This window comes from Cyrtonyx montezumae, unplaced genomic scaffold (assembly GCF_038088225.1).
Source record: "Cyrtonyx montezumae isolate F1298 unplaced genomic scaffold, pur_monq_1.0 scaffold_5, whole genome shotgun sequence".
Classification (NCBI taxonomy): domain Eukaryota; kingdom Metazoa; phylum Chordata; class Aves; order Galliformes; family Odontophoridae; genus Cyrtonyx; species Cyrtonyx montezumae.
Window position 1 is genome coordinate 16845107 of NW_027072056.1, and position 23577 is coordinate 16868683.

At 44.9% G+C, this 23577-nt stretch overlaps 1 protein-coding gene across 2 annotated transcripts in view; it reads right to left on the bottom strand.

The window, feature by feature from the left end:
* Positions 1–9118: 9118 nt before the first annotated feature.
* The window catches only part of LOC136056081 (calcium-activated potassium channel subunit beta-2), a 114352-nt gene continuing 99893 nt past the window's right edge, over positions 9119–23577 (bottom strand). Inside the window, exons 2-5 of one of the 2 annotated variants that reach the window (XM_065748075.1) lie at positions 21617–21727; positions 16586–16756; positions 14708–14903; positions 9119–9818 (exon numbers count right to left, since the gene is read on the bottom strand). In XM_065748075.1, the coding sequence (XP_065604147.1) occupies positions 9534–9818; positions 14708–14903; positions 16586–16756; positions 21617–21727 (763 nt within the window). In that variant the 3' untranslated portion in view covers positions 9119–9533. The remainder of the gene's footprint in view (positions 9819–14707; positions 14904–16585; positions 16757–21616; positions 21728–23577) is intronic. The other variant, XM_065748076.1, reaches the window with a different exon arrangement.

Below are 23577 nucleotides of genomic sequence, written 5' to 3' on the forward strand. Positions count from 1 at the left end.
AAATATGCTTTACTTATTGCTTTTAATGCTATTATGCTGTAAGTGGGGCTAGAACAGGTTATTGGTGGTAATATCTTCTGACAGTGCTTCAAGGGAAAGTAATATGTATCTTCTCTAGCTATACTGGATCTATGATCCAGGCTGTAGGCAGTGGGTATAGCTCCTTCAGCAACAGCTGAGAGCTCTGCATGAGAACAGCATGGCCTTCCAATGGTGCTTGTGCATTCTGGCAGCATTCCTTGGGGAGACAAATATTCTCACAGGAAAGAAGGCTGTGGATGGGTCCAATCTGTCTGCCCTCTTTTTTGAAGTCTTTTTGAGTGTGTCTAGCTATTACGAGGGGAGTATGGCCCTTCTGTAGCTGTGTGGGCAAACTGATAGCTCTTTGATACTGGGGGGGCAGGCACACGGAGATGCCAACGGGTGACCAGATGGAGGAGTCCTTGGAAGAAGTCTGACTTGTTTCCAAAATCTGTCTGTGAGGTGTGCCCTTGGGTCAGTGCTTGAAAGATGTGGCACCAGCAAATGCTGCAGTGAGTGCTGGGCTGCAGGCAGCTTTCTGGGGGAAATCCCTGGCCCCATCCTGGCCTTGCCATGTGCTCTGGCATTCTTTCCCTTTTCTGTGAAGCAAGCAGCTTCCACTATTGAAAGTCAGAAATTTTGGTCATAAGGAGTTGTGCCCAAGTACTTTTTTCCTTAAAAATAAATATGAAAAATGTCAACATCTGTGCATGGCATACCTGTAATGCTCTAGTTAGAAGCCTAATCCTAAATGATGACAAAACAACAGAAATAAAGATGTATTATTCTCCTATCCCTTCAGCCTGATGTTGTGACAAGGACAAGGTTGCCCAAACTCTGGTGGTGTTGGGAAGATGTGTGGCAGGGCAGTACCAGGCAGCACTCAGTGTGAAGCCCTCTCCTCCTTGCTGCACACATCACATCACCCAATTTACATGCACAGCTGTTCCAGCACCAATTAGTCATGTGATATTTGAAACATCAAATATTCCTTCCCTGCTTATCAACACTGTAATTATGGCCTGTCAGGGCTTTATGCTCTTCTTAAAATAAACACCCAAATGCTGGTGTTAACCCTTCAGCACTGTGCTGTGGCCAACTTGTGCAGTGATATAAATCTTCTGATAAATTGAGTTGGGAAGTTGGTGTCTGTCCCAAATGCACAGGGCAGGCTTGGTTGGCAGAGTGGGCTGTGTAAGCCTGGATTTGATTATTCACTGCCAAAGTATGCATGAAAAGGCAGCAGCCCAGTGAGTCCCCATGGCACCCAGCCACAGAGTGTAGGAGAGTGGTGGCCCTTTGGTGGGTGTTGCAGGACTTGGCCCCGACCAGGGGTGCATTCAGTTCAGCACAGTTTATTGTTCATTTTTTCAGTAACTTGCAAAAGGAACATTTTTCATCTGCATCCTGACTATTCTGCTGGCCAGGCCTGTATTTTCCTGATTTGAGCCATTCCAGAGTTACAGGTCCCCAGATTTGTGCAAGGACACTGTGCTCACAGGTACCAACAGGTGCAGTTACGGGCTACATTTCAGCAAGCAAGCACAACACTTTTTAAGTCTGTCCTTTTGCCAGCACATCTACCCAGAAGCTATCTGAATGCACAGATGTGGAGCTACAGCTCTGGAGCACCATTTTGAGTTCTGTTGATCCCTGTTCCTTGCACTTGCTGCCCCATGGAAGTGCAGTCGCTGCTTTGGGCTGGATGTAGCCCTAGAGACCACAGAGGTCAGAATGGCAGATGTAGGAATGTGGGGCTGCTCCTTGCAGCACACGCCCTTCCTGCAGTCTCAGTGCCTCTTGGGCTTGCAGCAGTCCTCTTAGGCTGTGAACCTACTATCAGAATCTGTGTTACTGAGGTACCCTGAAGCTAATTGCAATTACTCGTGGGCAGTGAGGTTCAGGTCTGGACTGAAACTCACAGTTATAAGGACACATCCAAGTCTCAGTGCATTGCCTTATCTACCGTGGAACCCTGTCATGCTGAGTTGGCAGATGTAATTCAATTTTTTTTTCTGTTTATAATGCTTGATGTTTCACAACCTGCATATGCTTATTTGCTTCCTGAGGAACAGGAGATGCTACATGGTGCAAGTGTGTTATGCATTGAGATGGTGTTAATTCTGTATATTTCCTATGCTGGAGATATCTTGGAGTCACTGAGCATGAACTCTGCCAGAGGTTTAATAATGCTAATAAAAAGCTGGAGACATTAAAAACAAACACATGAGTGAGAAAGACTCTACCACAGCCTCTGCTGTTTGTGAAGTACTACTCACCATGGGGAAAAATATTTATTAAAAAAAATCCAGGTAAATCAATTAGTTTTACTTCATTTCCTCCTCATTTATTTCACTGCCTTATCGTGTTTCACCACATTTTGCTGTGACATGATGTGCACAACAGCTGAGAACTGACTGCACATCATAGTGGGGGTGGAGAGTCCTCAATCTATGCAGTGCTTATGGCTGTGGTTGACCAGTTCCCACCTTTCCAAGTGCAAAACCACTCTCCTCTCTGACCAGATCTATAGGCAACACCAGGATGAACTGGGGGAACGTGGTCTCTGCTGGCTGTCAAGTCTGTGTTGGTAGATTTGTATTTCACTTGAGGAATAGCCAGACCTATGGGCTTCAGGGGAAGTCTGTGTGCTCGTTCTCTTCAATTAGCTGTGGAGGACCTCTATAGGAGAGATGATGGGAGTTGGTGGATGGGACTTCTAGCACAGCTCTGCTTTGAGCAGAGCCCAGTTGGTGGTATTGCACCAGCCTGACCATTGATAGAGTGGGAAAAGGATCTGCAGGATTCTGAGAACAGAGAGGCTCTCCATTTGCCTCTCTTAACTTCATCCTCACCATATCCTCTGCTGAAGGACATCAGATGTCTCCCCCTGACCCCACCCTGGGTACAGGAGCTGTATTTATGCAATACTGTGCCACAGAAGAACAGCTCTGTCTGTGTGGTCCTGGTGCCCACCTCTGAGCTGAGCTGCTTGGGGCTGGCATGGTTATCTCTGGTGAGAGTCTTGAGTCGTGGTGGAGCCATAGTGCTCTACTGGATGATCAGCACTTGGCAACAGCTCTGCTGGGCATTGAGGGCACACATGGAACAACAAGGGTTAAAAAGATGTCAGGCAATTACTCATTAGCTCAACATCTTCCACTTGGGGCAGGACCAGGGGTCCTGTGGAGTAGTGGTTTGTCACTGCATAGGTAGAGTCTGTATCAAAATGCATAAATATGATCGGTGCTGGGTGACGGCTGTTCAGGCAGCTCTATTTCTGGCATTTTGTAACTTCAGAGTGCTTGCTTTTGCAACCTGAATAATATTCTTTTAAGTGTACAGTTTGGGTGGTTTTTTTTTTAGTATATAATTATAATCTTATTCTACATAATTTAACAGCATCAGAGCAGGAGATTTTCATCTGAGGCTGGAAGTAATTGCCTCCCAATCTTATTGCACAGCTGAGATGACACGAGGAAAGGACAAAGTGCAACTGTCAGCCGCACAACGGAGCACAGGATGAGCTCACCCCTGGGTGTGCATGCACAGAGGGATGGTTCTGAGCTTGAAGTGGTGATTAGATCTTTGCTGTGCTCAAAGTGCACTTGTGAGGGTTAAGGATTGGCCCTGAGGTCTCTGCATAGGCACAGAAGGAATCGTGCAGCCCATCATGGCCCTCTGTCTGTATGTTACCCTCATCCAACCTCTGGTTTTAGACTAGCTGCCCCAAGATGACAGGAATATGTGAGGCAGCAGGGCTAGAGTGCCCTTCATAAGGATCTATGGCCAACAACTGTGAGAAAAGACTTGGGATACTTGGGGTGGTGGTCTGTAGCAAACTGCTGTGGGGGACAGCCAGCTCCCCAGCTGGAGGGCTGGTGACACCAAGGCTTCCTTGGCTAGGCATCTGGACTTTGATTAGTGCTGACTCCAGCTACACGGTGCTCTGATGGGAAGCAGATGGCTCTTGGGCTTTGCTTCTCCTGCTGTTCTATGCATGTTGACCAGCATGGCCATGTCATCACAGGAAAAGAGGCCAGAAGGGGTGGGTGGGGACTCTGAAAGGATACAAGGGAGCAACACATTTCCCAGATCATTAATCTGCTATTTGTGGCCAGGATGATATTGGCTTGAGATGAAGGACTGCCAGAGATGGCAGCAGAAATCTGGGACTGCAGATGTTCTCCCTCCTTCAGGTGACTGCTCAGCAGCTCAGAGATAATGGCAGAGAACAGGGACATCAGGAGCAGTGTGTGCCTCCAAAATTCCTGCTCACTGTCTGTATTACTGTGTACAGATATAAAGCAAGGCACTGATGACTTAACAGATTGAATTTCCTTAACTTCAGGAGGAGTTGTGATGGAATAAAGGCCTCCCAGTTTTGACAGAGAAGTATCTGAATTCCTTTTAATGGTAGTTCTAATTTTGGTACACTTTAGCATGGGAAAAGCCTTTTGGATAACTCTGCCTGTGTCCCTAGTAAGATGTGTCAAAGTTAAGAGTGAAAAATGGAGCATGGTAGTGTTAGCAGAAAATCAGGCTTTGAGTGAGGTTGATCAAATTGCTGACTTGCAGCCAAGTCCATCACAGCCCCTAACGCAGCTCCTGCTCTCTGGATGTGCCCTGTGCTGTGGGGCCTGGCAGCTCCCCCATTCTGCATCTGGTTTGGCAGTGCTTGTGTTCCCTCCTCACCCAGCACCCAGCTGGAGCTCTCAGCTCTGCAGTTCACTGTGGTTCTTCCTGTGATCCCCTGTGCGTGTGCTGTGTGGGGATCCGAGTGCTGCAGTGTTTGGTCCCCAGGTAGCAAAACACCCCAGGTTTAGTGATCTGAAGGCAAGCTGGCTGCCTTCAACTTCAGCCAGTAACCTGGGAGAAGCTGGAGAGGGCCATGCTTTCGTATTGATTTATGCATAGAGTTTGCAGAGTGTTTTAGATTGAACTTCTCTTACCCTTTATGTTACAATAAAGTCACAACCCAGTAACACAGCTTACGTTTCCACCTGATTTATCTAACCCAGTATATTTAACCTGATGTTGTTAAATATATACTTAACTATCAGCTCCCTGTATGAAGTGGAGAGCTATAAATAGTATGCAGGCTTGTAGGGAGGATTCTCCTATTTCTAACACATTTCTCAATGTCCGAAGAAAGTTTGTTCCTTAAAATAATAAAATAAAAGGCTAGCATCAGTTCACTTGGCAACATTTCCAATTAAAGTGAAACTTTCCAGGTTGTTGAGGACATTGGTGCTGGGAGCTGCCTCCAGCTGCGCTGCTGCTGCTCCAGTGAGAATGGATAAATGCTGCTTTTCTCCTTCCCCTCCTGGTATTGTGGTACTGTAGGCTCTGATGCTTTGCTTTTCTTGTGGCTGTGACCAGTGATATCTCTGGGGATGGGGGGGGCTGCTGATGGCTGTATTCCTGTGACCGATCCTGTGTTCCTCTGATGATTGAGAAGAATGAAAGAAAAGAAACGTGTCACCTAAAGGTGTCACTCTAAAAATAAATTCTTCAAAATGTACACTGAACCAAGCAATTGCTGATAGCTTTGTTTCACATCAGAGGAATTATTATCTTTATTTTTCAAGTATCCCTAGTAGGAAAGCTGCTTCTCTCCTGGATTTCAGTGGGCAGCAGTGGGTCAAACTGAGAAATGGAAACAACAGCATGTTTTCGAAACATTTCAAACTAAATAGTTTATACTTTTTCCCCCAAATAACCCACACCACTCAGCAGAACCTGTATGCAGTTGTGAAATGTTTGGATACACCACAGACTGTGATTTCCTTTCAGAATCTGAGTGCTGGGAAGTGACAAGCTCAGGACATTCAGTGAAGCAGAAAAGTGTTCTTTTCCCTGGGTCTATGATAGATGATGAGCAGTGCAGCAGCTAATGGAGAACTGATGCCATCATGCTCAGATTCTGAGGCTGCAAGGTTGCATTGTTGTGGAGATGTTGGTTCAATCCACTTGAAAACTGCAGCTCTATTAGTATGGGCACTATTGGATGAGAAGGGGAATTAGTTGTCCAGTTCTTAAGGTGCTGTTACACTGAAATTGCCATTTCCTCTAGCAGTTATGCTGCACTGCTGAAAATTTCTGTAACACAGGTGCTGGAGTCTGCCTGGCCAGGCCAACAGCAGACACAGCTCTGAGTTATCTTCACTGAGCTGTGCTGTGCCTCGTGCCATGCCAGCAGCCTCTGCTGGGCACCACTCTTGGGATGCATGCTTCAGTGTGACCAAATGCTGTTGTCTGTCGGAGAACCCCCCACTGCACACACTAGGTCATCTTTGGCTAGCAGTGGTCACTGTGATGTGGCCACGTTGAAGGAGCAGAGTGTCCCCAAGGTTGGGACAGTGGCCGTGTCCCCAGCCCTGCCTTGAGACTTCATACCAGATCTGAGATTGTAGCACTGTGCCTTCTCAAGGTGTGCAGCTCTCTGATTTCCTGAGCCCTCTTTCTGCCTTTTTGTATTTACCTCCAACTTCTACTGCTTGCATGCTGGTTACATCTTGTGAGATAAGTCTGCTCAAACAGAAGAGCAAAACTCAACTGTGCTTACTGCTGTCCTAGCTGGTGACATTTACTGCAGCAAGGTGCCAAGTTTCAGAGAACTGCAGCAGGGTTGGTCCCACTTGTTCCAGAACAGAAATAAGACCTGAAGTAAATGATCTAATTAAGACAACACCTATTAAAAGGCTGTGTGAATGTGACACTTGGAATATTATGCATGCCTTAAAACCCACAAGTGGGTCTCAATGCCTCCGAGCTCTGTGCTGTTTTCCTGTGGCACTTTTCCAATGGGAGTTTCCCAGCCCTGGCTGCTCCCTCCTGCCCCAGCTGGGATATGGGGTGAGATGGCTGTAGAGAAGAGAAGTGCATCCCCACTAAAGCTCTCCTCTCTGGGGCAGCAGGAGCTGTCAACATTGAGTTTGCAGTGCTAACACTTAAGTGGGGAGTTAACTGTGCCAGGCAGATAATTCCCTTTAAGATTACTGTTTTACCTTGCTCCATCCAATTACTTGAGACAGTTTGCTATCGCATGGATCTCTCTGTTAATGTCAACAAAATGATTACAGAAAGCAGCAGCATCAAGGCGCAGCACCCACAGGGAGCGCTGATAGCAAGAGCAGCGTGCAGTGTGTGCCAGGAGCTCCATCAGCACCATACGGGCAGCCTGGTTGTCATGCACGGTCCTGGGGATGATGTTGGATTTGTGAGCTGAGATCAGCAGCACAGCCCTCCCTTTGGCATGGGTGGCAGCAGGGGGATAGATGGGGGACAGGTGAGCAGCAGCACAGGGCAAGCCCCTCTGCTTGAAGGGAAAGCAGTGTTGTAAAGGAGGAAAACTGGGAGCCACGAGGCTGTACTGGTCCTAAATGCACTGCAAAAGGGACAGCTTTGGCTGGGGACAGAGCAGAGCTTTCTGCCCAACAGAGACTTTGCAACACCAGTCCCAGTGATGGTGAGAGTGCCTGGTTCTGCTGGGATCCATGTGGACTGCACAGATTGATCCAGAAAATATTCTGAGAAAAAAAAATATCTCTGAAATCCCTGTTGCATTGGCACTCCTGATTTCTTAGGTGCAGGAGCTACCAAGGAAAGCCAGATCTGAGTGCAGAAGATATTGAAATCTGGAAGATTTAATTTAATATTTTTATTACATATCTTTGGAGCCCTGATTATATCCCCGCCCTTCAGGCATTTATTTACCTAAGGAAAATTATACTACTGATTACAAGATTGCAGCTTTATTTTCACTGCTTAGAACTTTCTTTTTAATAGCTTGTATTACACTTGCATGACTTGGGAAGTTTCATAACATCTTGAAATTTTTAATGCTATGTTGCAGAAAGGTACTTATAGAGAGATGAAGGAGGAAGAAGATTTGCTTTGCAGTCTTTTTGAGGGGAAAAATGTTAGTTTCTTGGTTTGGATAGGCCTGTAAATGATTTCTTTGAATTATTGTGCAGTGAGTTCATAGCCTGCATTTGTCCTTCAGACTAAGTACAAGGTGGGAAACTATGAGAGGTGCCTTTAAATACAGCATAAATAAGAATGTTTTCTATGCAGGAATAAAAATAAATCATGCAGAAATCATGACCATACATAGTGCGTGTGAAACCAGACCTGCAATATCCCTATGGTGAATGAATGGCAGATAGGACAAAATATTAGAAAAAACATGTGAGTTTTTCCAATAAATCCTTACAGCTGGGCATTTTAAATCAGAATTCACTTCAGCCAGAACTGCATACTGAGTTCAGGTCAGGAGAGATTTCCAAAAGTATTATGATTATTATCTAACAATTCAGTTAATAAGAGCTGTAGAATTGGATTAAATTTGTCATTTCAGATGTTACAGCAATAGGGACCTTTGCCTGGCACAACATCATGAATATTGGATGGGATCCTGCAGTGCTGCTCCTCCAAGTTATGATATTATCCAAGGCTGAAGGTTATGAATACATGAGTTACGTTGTTCACTTTTCAGTTGGTAAAAACAAAAAAGACACCACCCCATAATCAAGTTCCGATACACAACTAGATATAATATAGCTTTTCTTTATATATATATATCTGTATATATATCAAGTAAAAAATCTAAAATAGTTGGAAGTAAAAAATGAAAAAATAGCTGGTTGTGTTACTTTTTCTTTACAGTGATATGGTAGCAAATACACGACAAATGAGTAATAAACCTTTACATAAGGTGTTCTGGTCCCGTCTCTGTCAGCAGGTCTCACACTGAAGTAGAAAATGGAACAAGGTGATTTTTGTTGGTTTTTTTTTTTCTTTTTTCTTTTTGGCTACAGCTTCTGCAGATGATGAAGATGCCATTGGTAGGACAAGAATATTGTAGCATTAAATAAATAAAACTCCAAAGTGTTTTGCAAAAGACTGTATATACCATAGGGTAAAATTTACTTCTGAACTGGGGGAGCTAACACAAAGTATCACCAAGTCCACCTTAGGCTGAAAATACTCATGCTCGTCCTGGCCTCGCAGTAGTCTGTGTTGTGCTACCTGTTCATAGAAAAACCTCTATTGTTTCCCTAATTTTTTCCCCTGTTGCCAGTTTGCCAAAAAGGGCAAAATCAGAAATCCGTTGACAGGGCTGAGTCAGAGGTGAGACCTCAGTGTTGCACAAGTCACTCGTTGCCCTCTGTCCAGGTGTGAATTCCCCTAGAATCCTTTACATTGGAAAAGTCAATTGGCTGAGCTTGGCAAATGGTCACACTGAGCCCAGTTCTGGCTGTAGAAAAAAAACAAGTACAAGTCTCAGCGCAAAACAAGATGATCAACACAAACAGTGATTTTTTCAGTTGTCTGCATAATAACAACATCATGTTTGCATATAGAACAGCTTTTGCATTATTGCTCTACTTATAAGAATATAGTAAGGAACTTATAACAGACTTGCACATTACAAACTTAAGGTTCTTTGGTGAAGAATGAGAGAACAGTATTTTAGCTGTAATTAACTCTTGGAGAAGTTTTCATTCTTATCTGTTGATCCTTTGGATTCTCTCACAGAGGAGAGAAAGGTATTGAGTCAGCTTTACCATCGCCACGATGGCAACGCCGCCAATCATCATGCACGTGGGCCAGAAGAGCGAATGGAACAGCACGTTGGAGCTGTACAGTTTGGTCAATATCACGTTCTTCTGAGTGCCTTCAGGATCATAGAAGCAGGAGAAGCGCTGATACTTTCGGAAGTTTTCCATCACAACGTTCACTGTTGACATGGATTCCTCGTAGTTCTTGCCACACTTGGGTATGTAAGAACACTGGGGAGAAATCAGAGGGAGAAAAATGCATCTCCAAACCAGATACAATGTTTTCAGGTGGCGAGCAGGAAAATCTCAATATGATTATGCTTTTCATAATAAGAGCACAATACTATTAGGCTAATAATAAATTTATCCCAGAAAAAACTCAATATTTTGTACATCTACAGAATTTCCCATTGGAGAGCCTACAAGTGCTGTGAAAACATAAATGCTTTAATCTGCACAGTGGCCTCACGAGATAGGTGAATACATTATTATTGCTAATTTACACATGCAAAAATGAAACTGATGAAGCACCTCTTCATCTTAAGTGGCATGCGTTCCCTTGCAGCAAGATGGGTAATTGACTTGCTGTAAATACAAATCTGGCATCTCAGATCTGGCTTGTATGGGATCAAAATGGTCTCAGCAGTTACGGGGGCTTGCTCACAGAGGGAAAGGCCAACAAGAAACCTTAATATAAATCTTCCATTAGGGGTAGTGCCTCAATCAAAGACCAATAGAAAGCCAAAGAGGAAATACAGATTTTCTTAGTGATTTCATCTCTTGCTGGAGGTCATCCTTGGCTCTTGGGCTGTTGCTTAACTTGCTCTTGGGTCCTGCCATGCTCCCCTGCCTACGCTGCTGATTTTACTTTTATGGGGTAATAGTTAAATTTAGGTAACTTAATGACAGCAAGAGAGTTTTTCAAAGGAAAAGAGACATCTTCATTAAGTTAATGTGATGCATGGCTTTTTATTATTATTGTTTTAAATTATAAACTTTATAAATGTCACTCTGTTCTTCTTCATGACTACACTGTGACTTTTCATAATGTACTGAGACAAATCTCTAGTCCTAATAACAATTCAAGGATTAACCTCATAACAGGATTTGATTGATTCATTGGCAAGTTTATTAGCCCAGAATGTGATTTGAAGCACAGCAGAAAGATTGTCTGGAGTTAGCCGACTGCAGCATTAAGGGTAGAGCTTGTCGGCCTGCCATAATGAATATTTCATAGAGCTCGAGAAATTAAAGATGTAAAATATCAGGGCAGTAGTATCTCATCCATCTTCTTGCTGGTGCGGGGCTGCTCCCCTCAGGATATTCTCTTGCACTCTGCCCAGCTTTGTCTTAAATGTCCAAAGCTGCAAGCCCTCTTCCAGTGTCTGCGACTCTTTAATAGATCATAATCTAGTCAGTAGGGGAAAGTTGTCAGAGAAGCTGTACCTAATTTTCTTTTATTGAATCATGCTATCATGGTCCTAACAGCAATATTTCCAGCTCTGGTATTTTGTTGGCCTTTTTTTTTTTTATTGCAAGTTTGGTGTGAGATATTTTTGTTTCTTGAAGTCACAGCTGCTACTGTCCTGAGAGAGGAGACTGAATGAGGACTTGGCTGCTCTTGCACAGTCCTCTCCTCTTGACAGAAAACAGCAGACATGTAAAAGCCCCAGTGATGACAGATTCCTGGAATCAAAGTCTACAGAAATGTCCCAAGAGCGCAGCAGGGAGGTTCTGCAGATCCTGGCTTCCTGCAGGCTTGAATATTCCACAAGCACTTTAGCAGCAGACCTGATGCAGAAGCAGAACTCGAGCTGTTGCCTCCTACGCAGAGCCACTGGCCGTGTCGGGCTGCTTGGGCTGCCTGAGCCAAGCAGGTTTGAAGTGATGAAGCCATGGAAGGCAGTCATGCAAGGGAGCTTGATATGCTTTGCATCACAGCCAGGCTCCTCTTGCCAAAATCATCTCTCCTCATGCTTCAAGATAACGGGTGCCCTTCGCTCCATGTGCTAATGTCCTTGTTTCAGTTCTGAGCATTGCGTAGGTGACGTGCAGGCAGGAAGGCAGACGTTGATAATGGGATGCTTGCAGTGTTTTCTTTGGCTTGATTGTCATTTAGTTTTCTACAGGGCTTGGCAGGGAATTTTATATCTGCCATTCTTACACTGTGTCTGTGGATGTAAACTACTAAAGCTGCGCTGCTTTATTACAATGCGTTGCCAAACACCTGGAGGTCTGCAAATATGGAAGTAAACTTTGTTTGGACGTCTGTCTCATGTAAGAATTCTGTGATAAAACATGGGAAAAGTGGCTCTTGTGTTACTTGCAATCTGATCACAAAGAGCACACATCAGGTAGTTACAAAGAGAACTTGGTAGATTTCCAGCCCTGCTTTTCTGATTTAAAGCACTGGCAGTTTGTATAGGCTGTTTGCCTCTTGACATGTCCAACCCAAAGCCCTCTCAGTAAAGAGTCACTTGGCCAGTCAAGCTGTGAGCATCTCCATGGATGGAGACCAGACAACAACTCTGGGCGAGCATATTACTGGTTCTGGTGATCAAACCTACTTGCTTACCTCACTTATAAAGTGTGGATATAAACCAGTGCTGACATGAAAGGAATCAAGATGATGTAGTATGGAATGCAACTGGGGCTTTTGGAACTACTCTAAGCTGCTCAGTCCTTCTTTCACATGGCAGCTGGCTCTGGGTGCGGGACACGACACCCAGTGTACCTCCCCTGTTGACTCTTAGTGTCTGGCTACTGAGTGAGAAAAATATAGCTATGAAAGTACTTAAGCTGCCGTGACTGTAGTATTGGCAAGAGGCTGGTCTTGCCTTAAGGGCTAGAGATAAAGTACAGACAGAGAGAGCAATGGCAAGCCATGAAAAACCGTGGACGCTTTTCTGGGATAGGCTTGAGCAGCTCAGCTGGCATCCATTTACTTCCCATTGAGACTGGCGGTGGCATGCCGTATGTCTCAATATAAATGGCACCTGTTCCTCACTGCACCATGTGGGACAGCAGCTCTGTTAGGTAGCAAATCTCCTAGATTAATCATTATTTAAAATCAAAGTGCATTCTGCTCATTTTGCTGCTGGCAAGTGGGGAGAGACGGGCTGCAGGTGCTGCTTGGCATGCGTGGCAGTGCTCAGTGAGGCAGGGGGACCTCTTGGAGGTCGTGTGTGCTGGTGTATAACATCTCTGCAAATCCTTATCTGTGTTGGGGCTCAGTGAGCTGGGGCAGGCTTCTCTCTGGCTTGTTTGGCAAGGAGGAAGATGCAGACCTGCAAGGTAGGGGTGAGTAAAGGAAGAGGGGGAATAATGAAAACAGTCCAGTGGTTGCTAGAGTGAACAACTTGCTGGGACAGAGATGCAGGGGGTGGATGGATTTGCTGGGAAGGTGCTATTAAACAGGAATACGGTGGTGAGTACTCAGCATGGGTTGAGCAGATGTGGGGTTTTTGGCATTTCCTCTGTCTTTTGGGAAAATACCTCACTATGTAGTCTGTAGCCATGCTTGCGCCAAAGCTACGGTAACTCTTGGGACTGAAATGGGACATCCTTTGCCTAATGCCCCAGGGAGAGGAGGTCTGCAGCAAGAGCTGTTCCAGTGCCTCTGCTGCCTAATGCAGATCTTTCAAAAGGTTTGAGAGGAGAGGGTCCCTACTGGAAATGGACTATGCTGGCCTGAAGCCTGGAGGCTCTGCTGATCCCAGCCAGGTATTTTACAGATATGGCGAGTGTCCATTTAAAACTGTGTTTAGATTCAGGTCACATAGCCAGCAGCACATGAGGAAAACCTAGGAATCCTCTTGAGAGCAGAGCTTAACCTGTAAAACAGCCTTGGACTGGAGGAGTATTAACTGTGCCCACATTAAAGTAAGAAGTGGAAGTGTTTGGGAGAATTTCAAAGTCTGTTTTCAGCAAACAAGAATCAGCAGCTGAATGTGAAGATTTATGCTAAACCTTCTGACTTACCTGAATCCAGTAGAGCGCAGGGACTGATCTGATCTGTTTTAATCAAATCATTAGATTTCTCTTCTGTCCCAGCAGAGAGTCAGGTCTGCCCTGCCTTGTGGCTGCAGGTGCCTCATTTCTGCATGGATGGGGTGGAATGGGGACACTGCTGCATTTCACACCTCAACTCCAAAGGACTTCATCTCTCAGCCACAGGAGCTAATTATCCAGCAGAATAACCAGCCCTGTGCAACCACTCAGTGTTTTGACTCATTTTAATATCACTTCATCTTAATATACAGAAGTAATTTGGTCTCCTGAACTGCTGCCATAAATAGAAATACAATAGGTTACGCTGTCAGCTGCTTGAACTGGGGCTCTGCTATTGCAGACTGCAGCATGCCTGGAGTTTGGGGTTCAGTGACCTTGGATAACTAAACTGTTAAAGCCTCATGACTGAGCTGCGTCCAATCTTGCTGCTGCCCATGGTCCTTGGTACCCAGTGCTGGAGATGCTCAGAAGTGGAGATGGGAGAGGGATGTGTCACAGCCCCATCTGCAGCATCATGGAGGCAGCTTGCAGCCACCTGTGAGCAGGTGCTGCTCAGAGCAGTGCTGCCTGTGTGCCTCCTGCTTGCATTGCAGCCTCCACCTGTCTCTGTCCCACCTGGACTGAGTCAAGCTGGGTGTCACATTTGCTGAAGCAGAGAGTTCTTCTGTTAAAAATATTTTTGGTTTCAAAGTCTGGAATTGGGGACGTGGTATGAAAAAAAAATAGGCTGGTGTCTTAGTCTGCATTTTATTTTTTATCTCTCTCTTTTATCTTGACAGTCTCTTTTCTTTAAACCTTCAGCATCTTTGCATTCACTATGACCCCAGTGCTGAAGGGGGTGGGGATGAGAGTGGGAGTCTCCAGCTTCAGGACCATGGCACTATGCAGGATGTGCAGTCTGTGATGTCTGTGTGGGGTGAAGGAGGAGAACATCCCCCTTCAGAGATGGAAGCTCTCTCTGGGCATTACTTTCTGCTTTCTCTGTACTCCATCTACCAGGGAAGCAGAAGCTGCAAGTCTTATATCACTTTTAAACAGGGAATGGCTATAACACAGCGAGCAACCCTGCAGAAATCCATTTAGGAAGAAAATTCATTCCATGCTCCTACCTCAGAATTAATTTTCATTGTTTCTTCGGTGTGGTAGAGCAGAAGCTTCTGGCCAGAAGAAGTGAGATTGACGTACACCTGCAGGCAGGGGTACTGAGAGATTTTCCAGCAGTCTGGGCCGCAGCTAAATGAGCAGTTGAAGGTTTCAGTGATGGATGCATTGAGAAGTGAGCACTGAGCTTCTTCTGTCCAGACGCTAAAGCAGAAAAAAGGAGATGTCAGAGCATGGCTGGAATGGGCAATAAGCACTATGTGCAGCTTGGAATTTCCATCAGGGGTATGTGTGGGGAATCTTGAAGGGCTTTGAGCCAGGGCTGGACTTTCTCATGTTATTCTGCAGTGCCTGCTGTTTGGGAAAATATCCCAACTCACTACATGTGCAGATGAAAAGGGAACTGGGACTCAGTCTGAGTCACTGTACCTGAGGTCAAAATGAATCAGAAGAGAAGGGAGCAGTGTGCTCCTCTGGAGAGAGCACATTGTGAGTGGTACTGTGTGATGGGATGCCCATTAGCCATGGCATCCAGCTCAGATTAAGGGGGAGGACAACTGCTGGGATATGGGCATTCACAAGCAGAAACCTGCAGAAACACTTTTTTTCTCACTTATACCTTTGACTGCTGTTTTATTCATGTGTGGGGATAATAATGTAACACCTACCCATGGCAGACTTGGGAAGTTGGAATATTTGATACTTCATAGGTGCTTCAGGCATTTTTTCATACAGTTTGTTATATAACTCAGCATTCTGTGTGAGCAATTTTGACCTTAATAGCCTCTGCAATTGACCCTGATACTGCTGAAAAGTCCAAGAGGGCAGTTTGGAAATGCAAATACTCTGAGATACTTAAAAGGCTTTGATCCCTGTCTCCAGAAGTCTAAACTTTGCCTGGATTTAAGAAGGGACAAATACCTTTATTTCACAAATAAGGTGCTAGCATTCAGTTCATCCTCATGTATCGTGGTTCTTTTTCCTTATCATGGCAGGGTCAAGGAGGAATGTTTTCCTGCGTTTGCGGTGATATAACTGAGGATATTTGTACCAGTTAACTTCAGGCACTTATTGTGGGTATTTTAAAACAGACCCCGTGGTGGGGTTAACCCTGAGCCAAGTTATGGGTAGTGCCTCAGTTGGGGCATACAGACCAGAATTAAGATCAACAATTACACATTTTTCATTCCCCTAATGTGGCTGATTGGGGCAGAAAAAAACACTGTTGACAGTCTTATTACTGTCTGGGATGGATTTTAAATAGGGCTGGTGCTTGAAATCTGCTTTCAAATGCTGCTAATGAATCACAGGCCAAAATTTCTGCTCTGTAGCAGAGAAGGAAGGAAGAGAAGGCCTTGGAAATATTAAATACAATGCAATAGAGATGGAAGATGATACTGTCAGCAAATCGCAGTGTTCTGGGAGGATTTCACTTACTAAACATGAAAGCAATAACCCACATGGAAAACAACATGCTCCAAAGCAGCTGGATTTCTTTCCAAATTAATTCTCCGTTTTTCATTTGGAAGTGCATTGTTTCTCCCTCTGGAGTTTTCCTGCCCTTTGTAGCAAAACGCTGGGGGGCTGACAGGGTTCAGCAGGCAGCAGAACAGCTGATGTGGATATTATAGTTGTGTTAAATTGCAGCAAGGCTAAAGCTTGTGGATCAGATTTCGTCAAACAGGAACCTAAATTTTCCCTCACTTTATGCCTGCATTGCTCAGTTTGCTTTCACTGTCGTGATGCCTAATTTATTTCAGGGTGAGGAAATGCAAAATATGATCTGTGTTGACCAAAAAAGAAGTTATGCAACTTTAACAAAATCATTCATAAGAACAAGCCATGGTAAGTCAGCTGGAGCAGCACTTATGAGGTCTCAAAATTACCTTTGCATGTAGGAACGCAGCAGGGTGATTCCCAGGAGAAAGTACATCATGATCGAGCACACCATCATGGCCAGCCCAAGGAGTATGGCCCGATCTTCTCCAGCTTTTAGGGCTGTAACTGTTTTCCTTTTGTCCAGTAGATCGTGATCCCTGATTTTTTGGTAAATATTTCTGAGATTGAAAATAATACATTTTTATGTAAAGTTCATATTTCATCAATGAACACTCTTTAGGGTGGGTAGTTCCACCTCCATACCCATCTTGTGAGAGATAAAGGCTTAAGGGTCCTCAGGTGCCCTTTTTCAATGGATTCACTCTGACCTGGTGGAAATTAATTCATGTCCAAAACAAATTACAGACATTTCTGAAAAGGTAAAAACCTCTTATTGCAAATATAAAGAATAGACACTTGTGCCAGCTCAGCAAGTCCTTCTTTGGTGCAGCTTCATTGGCTCAGAATGGTTATGCTATAGATGAATTTGATTTCCCAAGACCAGTTTAGGGTACTGTAATACATCTGGGTACATAAAGAGTCTTTTCTTCAGTCTTATGTTACCGTATGCGGGATACAACTTGAAAAAGTAACCACTGAAATTTTGTGAAGGGATGGTTCTTTCCTGATTCCCTACAGGTTAGTGGTCTGGGAAAAGTTCTGCCCTGAGTGTGACTCAAGGTTCGTGAAACACTTTGGGGATTTTGCAATCGATTTCTGTGGGTTTATCTGATTGGGAGCTTATTTGCTTTATTTAAAAAAAATCTTTCTGGAAGCTCCGTTACTCATTACATTGAAAACCCTGGCAGAAAATTATTCACTAAAGCTATTTGTTCTGGGATTAAAAAAAGCAGATGCAACAAACCATTCCCCCTTCAGCAGAGTCCTTTCCATTTTCTAACCGTAAGTCCTCCTTTCATCTCTGAGCCTTTGATGATTCAATGGGTCATGAGGACACAATGGTGAAGAAGGAAATATTTGAGTACATTTCAAACACACTCAAACTTTGTGGGTTTAAAATGTACTTACAGACCTGAGGCTGGTCAAAATCTCCTGTGTTTTCTGTTATGGTTCTTTAGAATCATCCAGGCAGCACCCGAAGCGTGAGAACCACACACCTCTGAACCCTGGCACCACCATAACATGGACATGGCAGTACCTGCGGAAGAGGTTCCTCTTCTACTGTCTGCAAAATGGCAGGTGAGCAACATCAACAACACTGCAAACCCTCCACTCCTTTAAACTGAACCAGCAGCTTTCACTCAACCTTGGAAAGAAGCGCTGTGTGACAACAGACCAACCATATCACTTACACCCACCAAAAGGGACAAATGAGTACAGTTGAGACAGTTGGAAAATCATACATTAGCACAGCAGAAATTTAATCACAAAGTCCTTAAAACTGGAACTGTATTGGTGTTTAGGTGATGAGTCATAGTCAAGCAAAGCACAGGTGGTGTGGGGTTTTACAGCAAGAATCGTACATAGACGCTGCTAGTCAGTCCCCATAACTGTGACCTCTTGAGGTTTCTTCATCTTTCTGTAATTTACTTCTTTGGCTGTCCACGGTTTCTCTTCAAACTGTTCTTTAAACCTTGTCAGTGTTTTTCTAGTTGGGAATGAAATGGTAATTCTGCCTGTCAAAATTTTCCCTGCTGCCAGGGAGAAAAATACATTGTGAAGTGGTGGATGCCATTGCCTTCAAATAAGTGACGTAGAGTAATAATCTGATGCTACTTTTTTATGATTATTTGTCAATCTGTGTTTAACTCTGAGAGCTGCTATTGCAATTTGCATTGCTCTCAAATGGAAGCAGGCAGGAAGGCAGAAATTGTCATGCAGTTCCAGAACATTACCCCATCACACAGCATAACTTATGTCAGCGTGTAGACATAAAACACAGAGCCATCGCTCACCAGCGTCACCGGAGCAGCTAGGACATAAAAGGGATACAAATGGACAATTTAAAAACAAATAGCTAATTGAGAATGGTTGCAAATGCTTCCTACGTGGCCTTGAGCCAAGAGTGCAAGGTAGAAAAACATGGACTGGAGGGCACGTAGAGTATTTTGTTGCTAGCAGGGCAGCCTGAGCATCGCCTTAACAGCTGCAGTGCCCTGCTTGTGTGTTTGCCACTATGCGGGGTGGGTTTTGAGTACATGTGAACTTTTGGTACATGTGAACTTTTGGCACAGCCCAGGGACTGGAAGAGCTGTAGGGGTGCTGTGCTCAGTCAGCTGATTGCTGACTCCCCAGGGTTGTCAGCACATGGATCACTGCTCATCTCACAGGCTCCATCTAATAATGGTGATTACCTGTGGCAACTCCTCAAATATGACACTGGTGTGGAAGTGGGTGTATTTTGTTTTTAAAGACATCTCAGCTGTCAAAACACAAGGCCTCTCTGCCTTCTGTAAAGATATTTAATAGAAAGCAAACCTCCAAGGACAAAAGGTCTTTGCTCTCATCATCATTTTCAAGCTGAAGTGGTCCCTTTGCCAAATTGCTCACAGGATATGGGCTGGCTGCTCTCCCCTGGTTCAGCTGCCAGAGAGGAAACCTCGGCCGTGACCGTGCCTGCAGGGGACAGAGCAGAGCAGAACAGTTCCTTCTGCAGATCTGGCTGCAGAGTGGGGATCCCACTGCAGGGTGGACAGCAGCTCCTTCTGAGGCCATCAGATGAAGAGAGAAGAGGATTTGTGTTATGTTGGTCAGCCTGAATGCTACAGCCAAGGAGAAATACAGTGCTTCATAAAGAAGTCCCCTATCTTCTACAGAGCTGCTCACATTTGCTGTGGCCAAGACTTTTCTCTGCCATCATGGGGACAGACATTTTAGTAGCAGCTAATGTGAAGGACGAGGCTTGCCACTTGCTTCCCACCTGCTCTGTGAGCCGTGGGGCTGTTGAGATTCCTGTCTGCTGGGAATATTCAGAGTGACTTTGAACCTACATTTTCTTCTCTGATATCACAGTTATTATGCAGAACTCATACTTGTGATATCTACTGATAGCAGAAGTCCTTGAAGAAAAAGGTCAAAAACCTCTCTATATTAACCACAGAATTTCTAGTGCTCATGGGCTTTTCTACTCAGAATCTAATTTATTTACATTTTTTCCTTGCTGGGGATGCTTAGCTGCATCAATTGCTGTTATTTGAGGCATTGCAACAGGATATCTCCTTGGAACTCGTACATGAAGCTCCGCGGTGGTTCCTATCTCTAAGAACAGACTTTACTCCATTCCCCACCTGGTCCGTGCCAAAACAGACCAATATGAACTGCACCCAACCAGCACTTTGGTTCTCTAAGCTTATAGCATTGTGAAAGACACAATGAGCAGCTGAGAAGCAATGAGGTCTTGGCTAGGTTTCCAAAGCCTAAGTAGCGGCAGTTGGGGAACAGCATATTTCTCAAACATAGCAATGAATGCACTTCTTGGCCTTGGTCCTACCAAAGCAGATGCCCAAGAGGCACTCCCCACCCTGGAGGAGGCAATTATACCCCAGCAAGTGACCCACTGCTGCAGCAGACTGTTGTTTGCTGCCATAAGTTTAATGCTCCAGCTGACAGCCTTTCTGTCTGAAGCTTAATGAGCACAGGATTCCTAGGAAAGGGTCATTTAAGGGTTGCTATCTGTCTGAAATGTACAGACTGGATGACACGGTGCTGCTGCCAGTGACCTTACACATGTTGAAATTGCCATCAGACAGCAACGGGTGAGTTCCTCCCATTGTGAGCACTTGCTCTGTGTTCACACCTCTCTTCTGCAATCCTGAGGCTGCAGTCAGCACTTCCCTGTTCTCATTTTCTCTTCCTTCAGTCCCTTCTGATGTCTTGAAAAGGTACCTGGAATTGCCAGAGCTGGTGTATAGGGGCAGAACATAAGCCCGGGGAAAACTCAATTACAGAAGAGGTTTGCAGGAGTACAGGAGGCAGTTAGATGTACAGCTCCAAGTGAATGTCCATGGAAACCTGCTGCTGAGCTCAGGTCCTCAAAATACCTATTTGGGATTGGATTATCCAAAGAGCCAAGCACCTCTGTGGCATTTGCAGCAGAGTTCAGTGAATTAGCCAATCCTCCAAAGAAACCCAACATCCTGCGGGCAGCTCTGGTGCCTGGACTCAAAACCCATTTTCCCAGGCAGATGCCAGCAGTAATGTCTCATTAGAATAACTGACGAGTGTGTTTTGATAATTGGCACTGTAGCAGCACTGACCTCTGGTTTTGTTTCACTGGAGTCTGATGTTTTGTGATTGCAGTTAATAGTGACTGCAAGGAGAGCTGAAGGAGAGGAGGCAAGGGAGAAGGGAGAAAGAAAGGAAGGGGAAATGTGTTTGGTGGTGACTAGATGAACTGCCCAGCAAATCTCACTACAAAGCAGAGAGATTTTGGAAGGATGAGCCTGAGCATTACTGACAATTGTTCTCTCAGCAATGATATTTTACTTCTCTCATTCCCAGCTGAGTGCTGCCTTTGTCTGAGGACTTAAAAACTCCCCTTTCCTTCTCCCTGTGCAATTCCCTTACCATGAGAGACCTGGTATTCCCATGTCCATCAGCCTATTTCTCCCAGCAACACCGCTGAACTGGGCTGGACCAGAAGCCAGACACTTTTCCAGCTGTTTCTCATCACCCAGCTGTTGTGCAGTGTCATGCACACGTTTCCCTTGTGTGCATGCATAGAAACAGGATGCATCTCTGGCAGCTGGATGCATCACATAGATGTCTAAAAGGTATAGATGGCTGGAGGAGAGGAGGCTGTGAGCTGTGCCTGGAGTAGGGTGATGGTGTGCTGTGGGTTGGGAGGAGGACACCAGTGAAGAGCCTGCAGCCATGGCTACAAACCTGTGCTGGGGATTAGCATGCTGTGTGCTGTGCTGACCTCAGGACCGGACCTCAGAAAGCAGATGGGGGGTGCGAGGGGCAAGGGACTTTGCATCCCTCCTCCCTCCCCCAGTGCCACCATTGTGGAGCAGTGACAGGTCATGGTCCCAGAGATTCCAAACCCATTGAAGACAATCATCACTGATGCCATTTACCTTTTCTCATCGTGTCTGTAAGATGTAGAGCTTCGGCCACTGGTCCAAATAAACATTTTAGAGGGATGCCCAGTGTTGGCTTTGCTTGCTGCAGTGGGACGATGAAAGGACCTAGGGGAAGAGGGATAGTTTTTGTCACTGCCCACCCAGTGCAGCAGACCAAGTTACACTCAGATCCACCGCGGCTGCGCCCAGAAGGGATTATTTGATAAACTTGAGCTGAGATGTAAAGTAATGAGAATGACAAAGTGGCAGTGGGAATGAAGGATAAATCTCATTTGCCCCTTTGGTAAAATATGCTCCACACTGCACAGATTTAGCACCATGAACAAGAAATCACTGGCAATTTAAGAAAAGGTAATAGCTGCATCCAATGTTATGGCGGTGTTTTGTTGGGAGAAAGTGGCTGTTGTTTAAACAAATGCATGCTTATTGCAATTTATTGGCTGCACAGTGGCCCTCAGTGAGATGAGACTCTCAGGAAAGGTGTCTGAATGAGGCAGAAGTATGAGACATAAATGCAGTGTTTTATGGAAATGTATCTGATGTGACAAAGATGTCTTTTCCCACAGAAAAATTACTGCCCCAAAACCATTTGGCCAGATCAGGTAGAGATTTCTCAGAAGCTAATAAAGTATGGTTTGCTTGATATTTCAAACTGAGCTTCAGGGATTTTTCTCCCAATATCGCTTTTCAACAGATTTCTCTAAAATCCCACAGAATAAGCACCTGCCTAGGGTTTCTTTGTTTCACAGGGCTATGAGACAGGTGATGCCTTCTCCACTTTGGCCCTCTGGGTCTTCTGAAGAGGGGAAAGACTGAAGAATTTCATTTTAACTTCAACCCTTTACTGCAATTAGATCTCACATATGTGAAATACAGCACTGAATGGACCTCGGGAAGTGTTTCTCTCTTATGTGGACCTGAAGAACTGCCCTGATGTAAGGCATGTTTGCTATATCTAAAAGATTGTGGATACCCTGGATTAATTGAATGTGAACAACTATCCTTCCAGACTGCAGCTTTATTGCTGGGCTTTAAGCACAAATGGTATAGATACTGCCAGTGGGGCTTCCACTCCCCTCGCAGCTCCTCCTAATCTGCTCCTGAGTGCAGTGAAGTTGTCTATAATCCCCATCTCTGGAAATTGGGCCATACAGATTCACTGTATTTCACATTACTTCTTTGCTCAGCACTTTGTGCTTTCAGTTCTTCCAGAGAAAAGTTTAAGAAAAAAAAAAGAAATATTCTGGAAATGGAACGCTTCAATGAGTTGTTAATACATTGGAGCTGCTGAAAAATGCACCCAGTTGTTGATGCTGCCATCAGAGAAGGCACTTGAACTCCTCAGTGCTCCATTCCTGAAAAAGTCTGTAATTCAGCTATCTACATAAACACGCTAATCTCAATATTTGTGTAGTGATGATCCTGGGAGAATATTGAAATCCAGCTGAGGTGGCTGCAGGGAAAGACAGGCATGGCCGGGAGCCAAAATCCACGTGCACTCAGATGGGCTTCTGGATGACATAGTAAAGCAGTATCTGGCATGGCTTTGTGCTGCACTCATGCACAGTAAACTGGACAATAAAGTGGCTCCAAAGAAGGGAGGCAGTGGGAAAGGAATGTCCTTTGGTCTTTTCCCTGTGTCCATGGTTGTCACTGCAGGTTTGTGTGTGAGTAAAACCTCTTTTCTTTCTTACAACCACAGTAAGTACTGGGGAATAATCAAGAGGAAGAAGCCCTTCCTTCCTGTAATAACTGTAGTTTAGAAGGTGAAATAGCATCTATCAGCCACCAGCTAAGAAGTGTTTTTATAGTGATCACAGACAGAAATTTGTGTTGTGAGACCTTGGGTCTAACCCTACTCCGGTGTTTCTGCACTGAGTAATTCAGGAGAGTGCACAGCAGCTGCTTGAGGACCTGGAGGCCACAATAGGTGTTGGACTGAGTCCTCTGCTGGG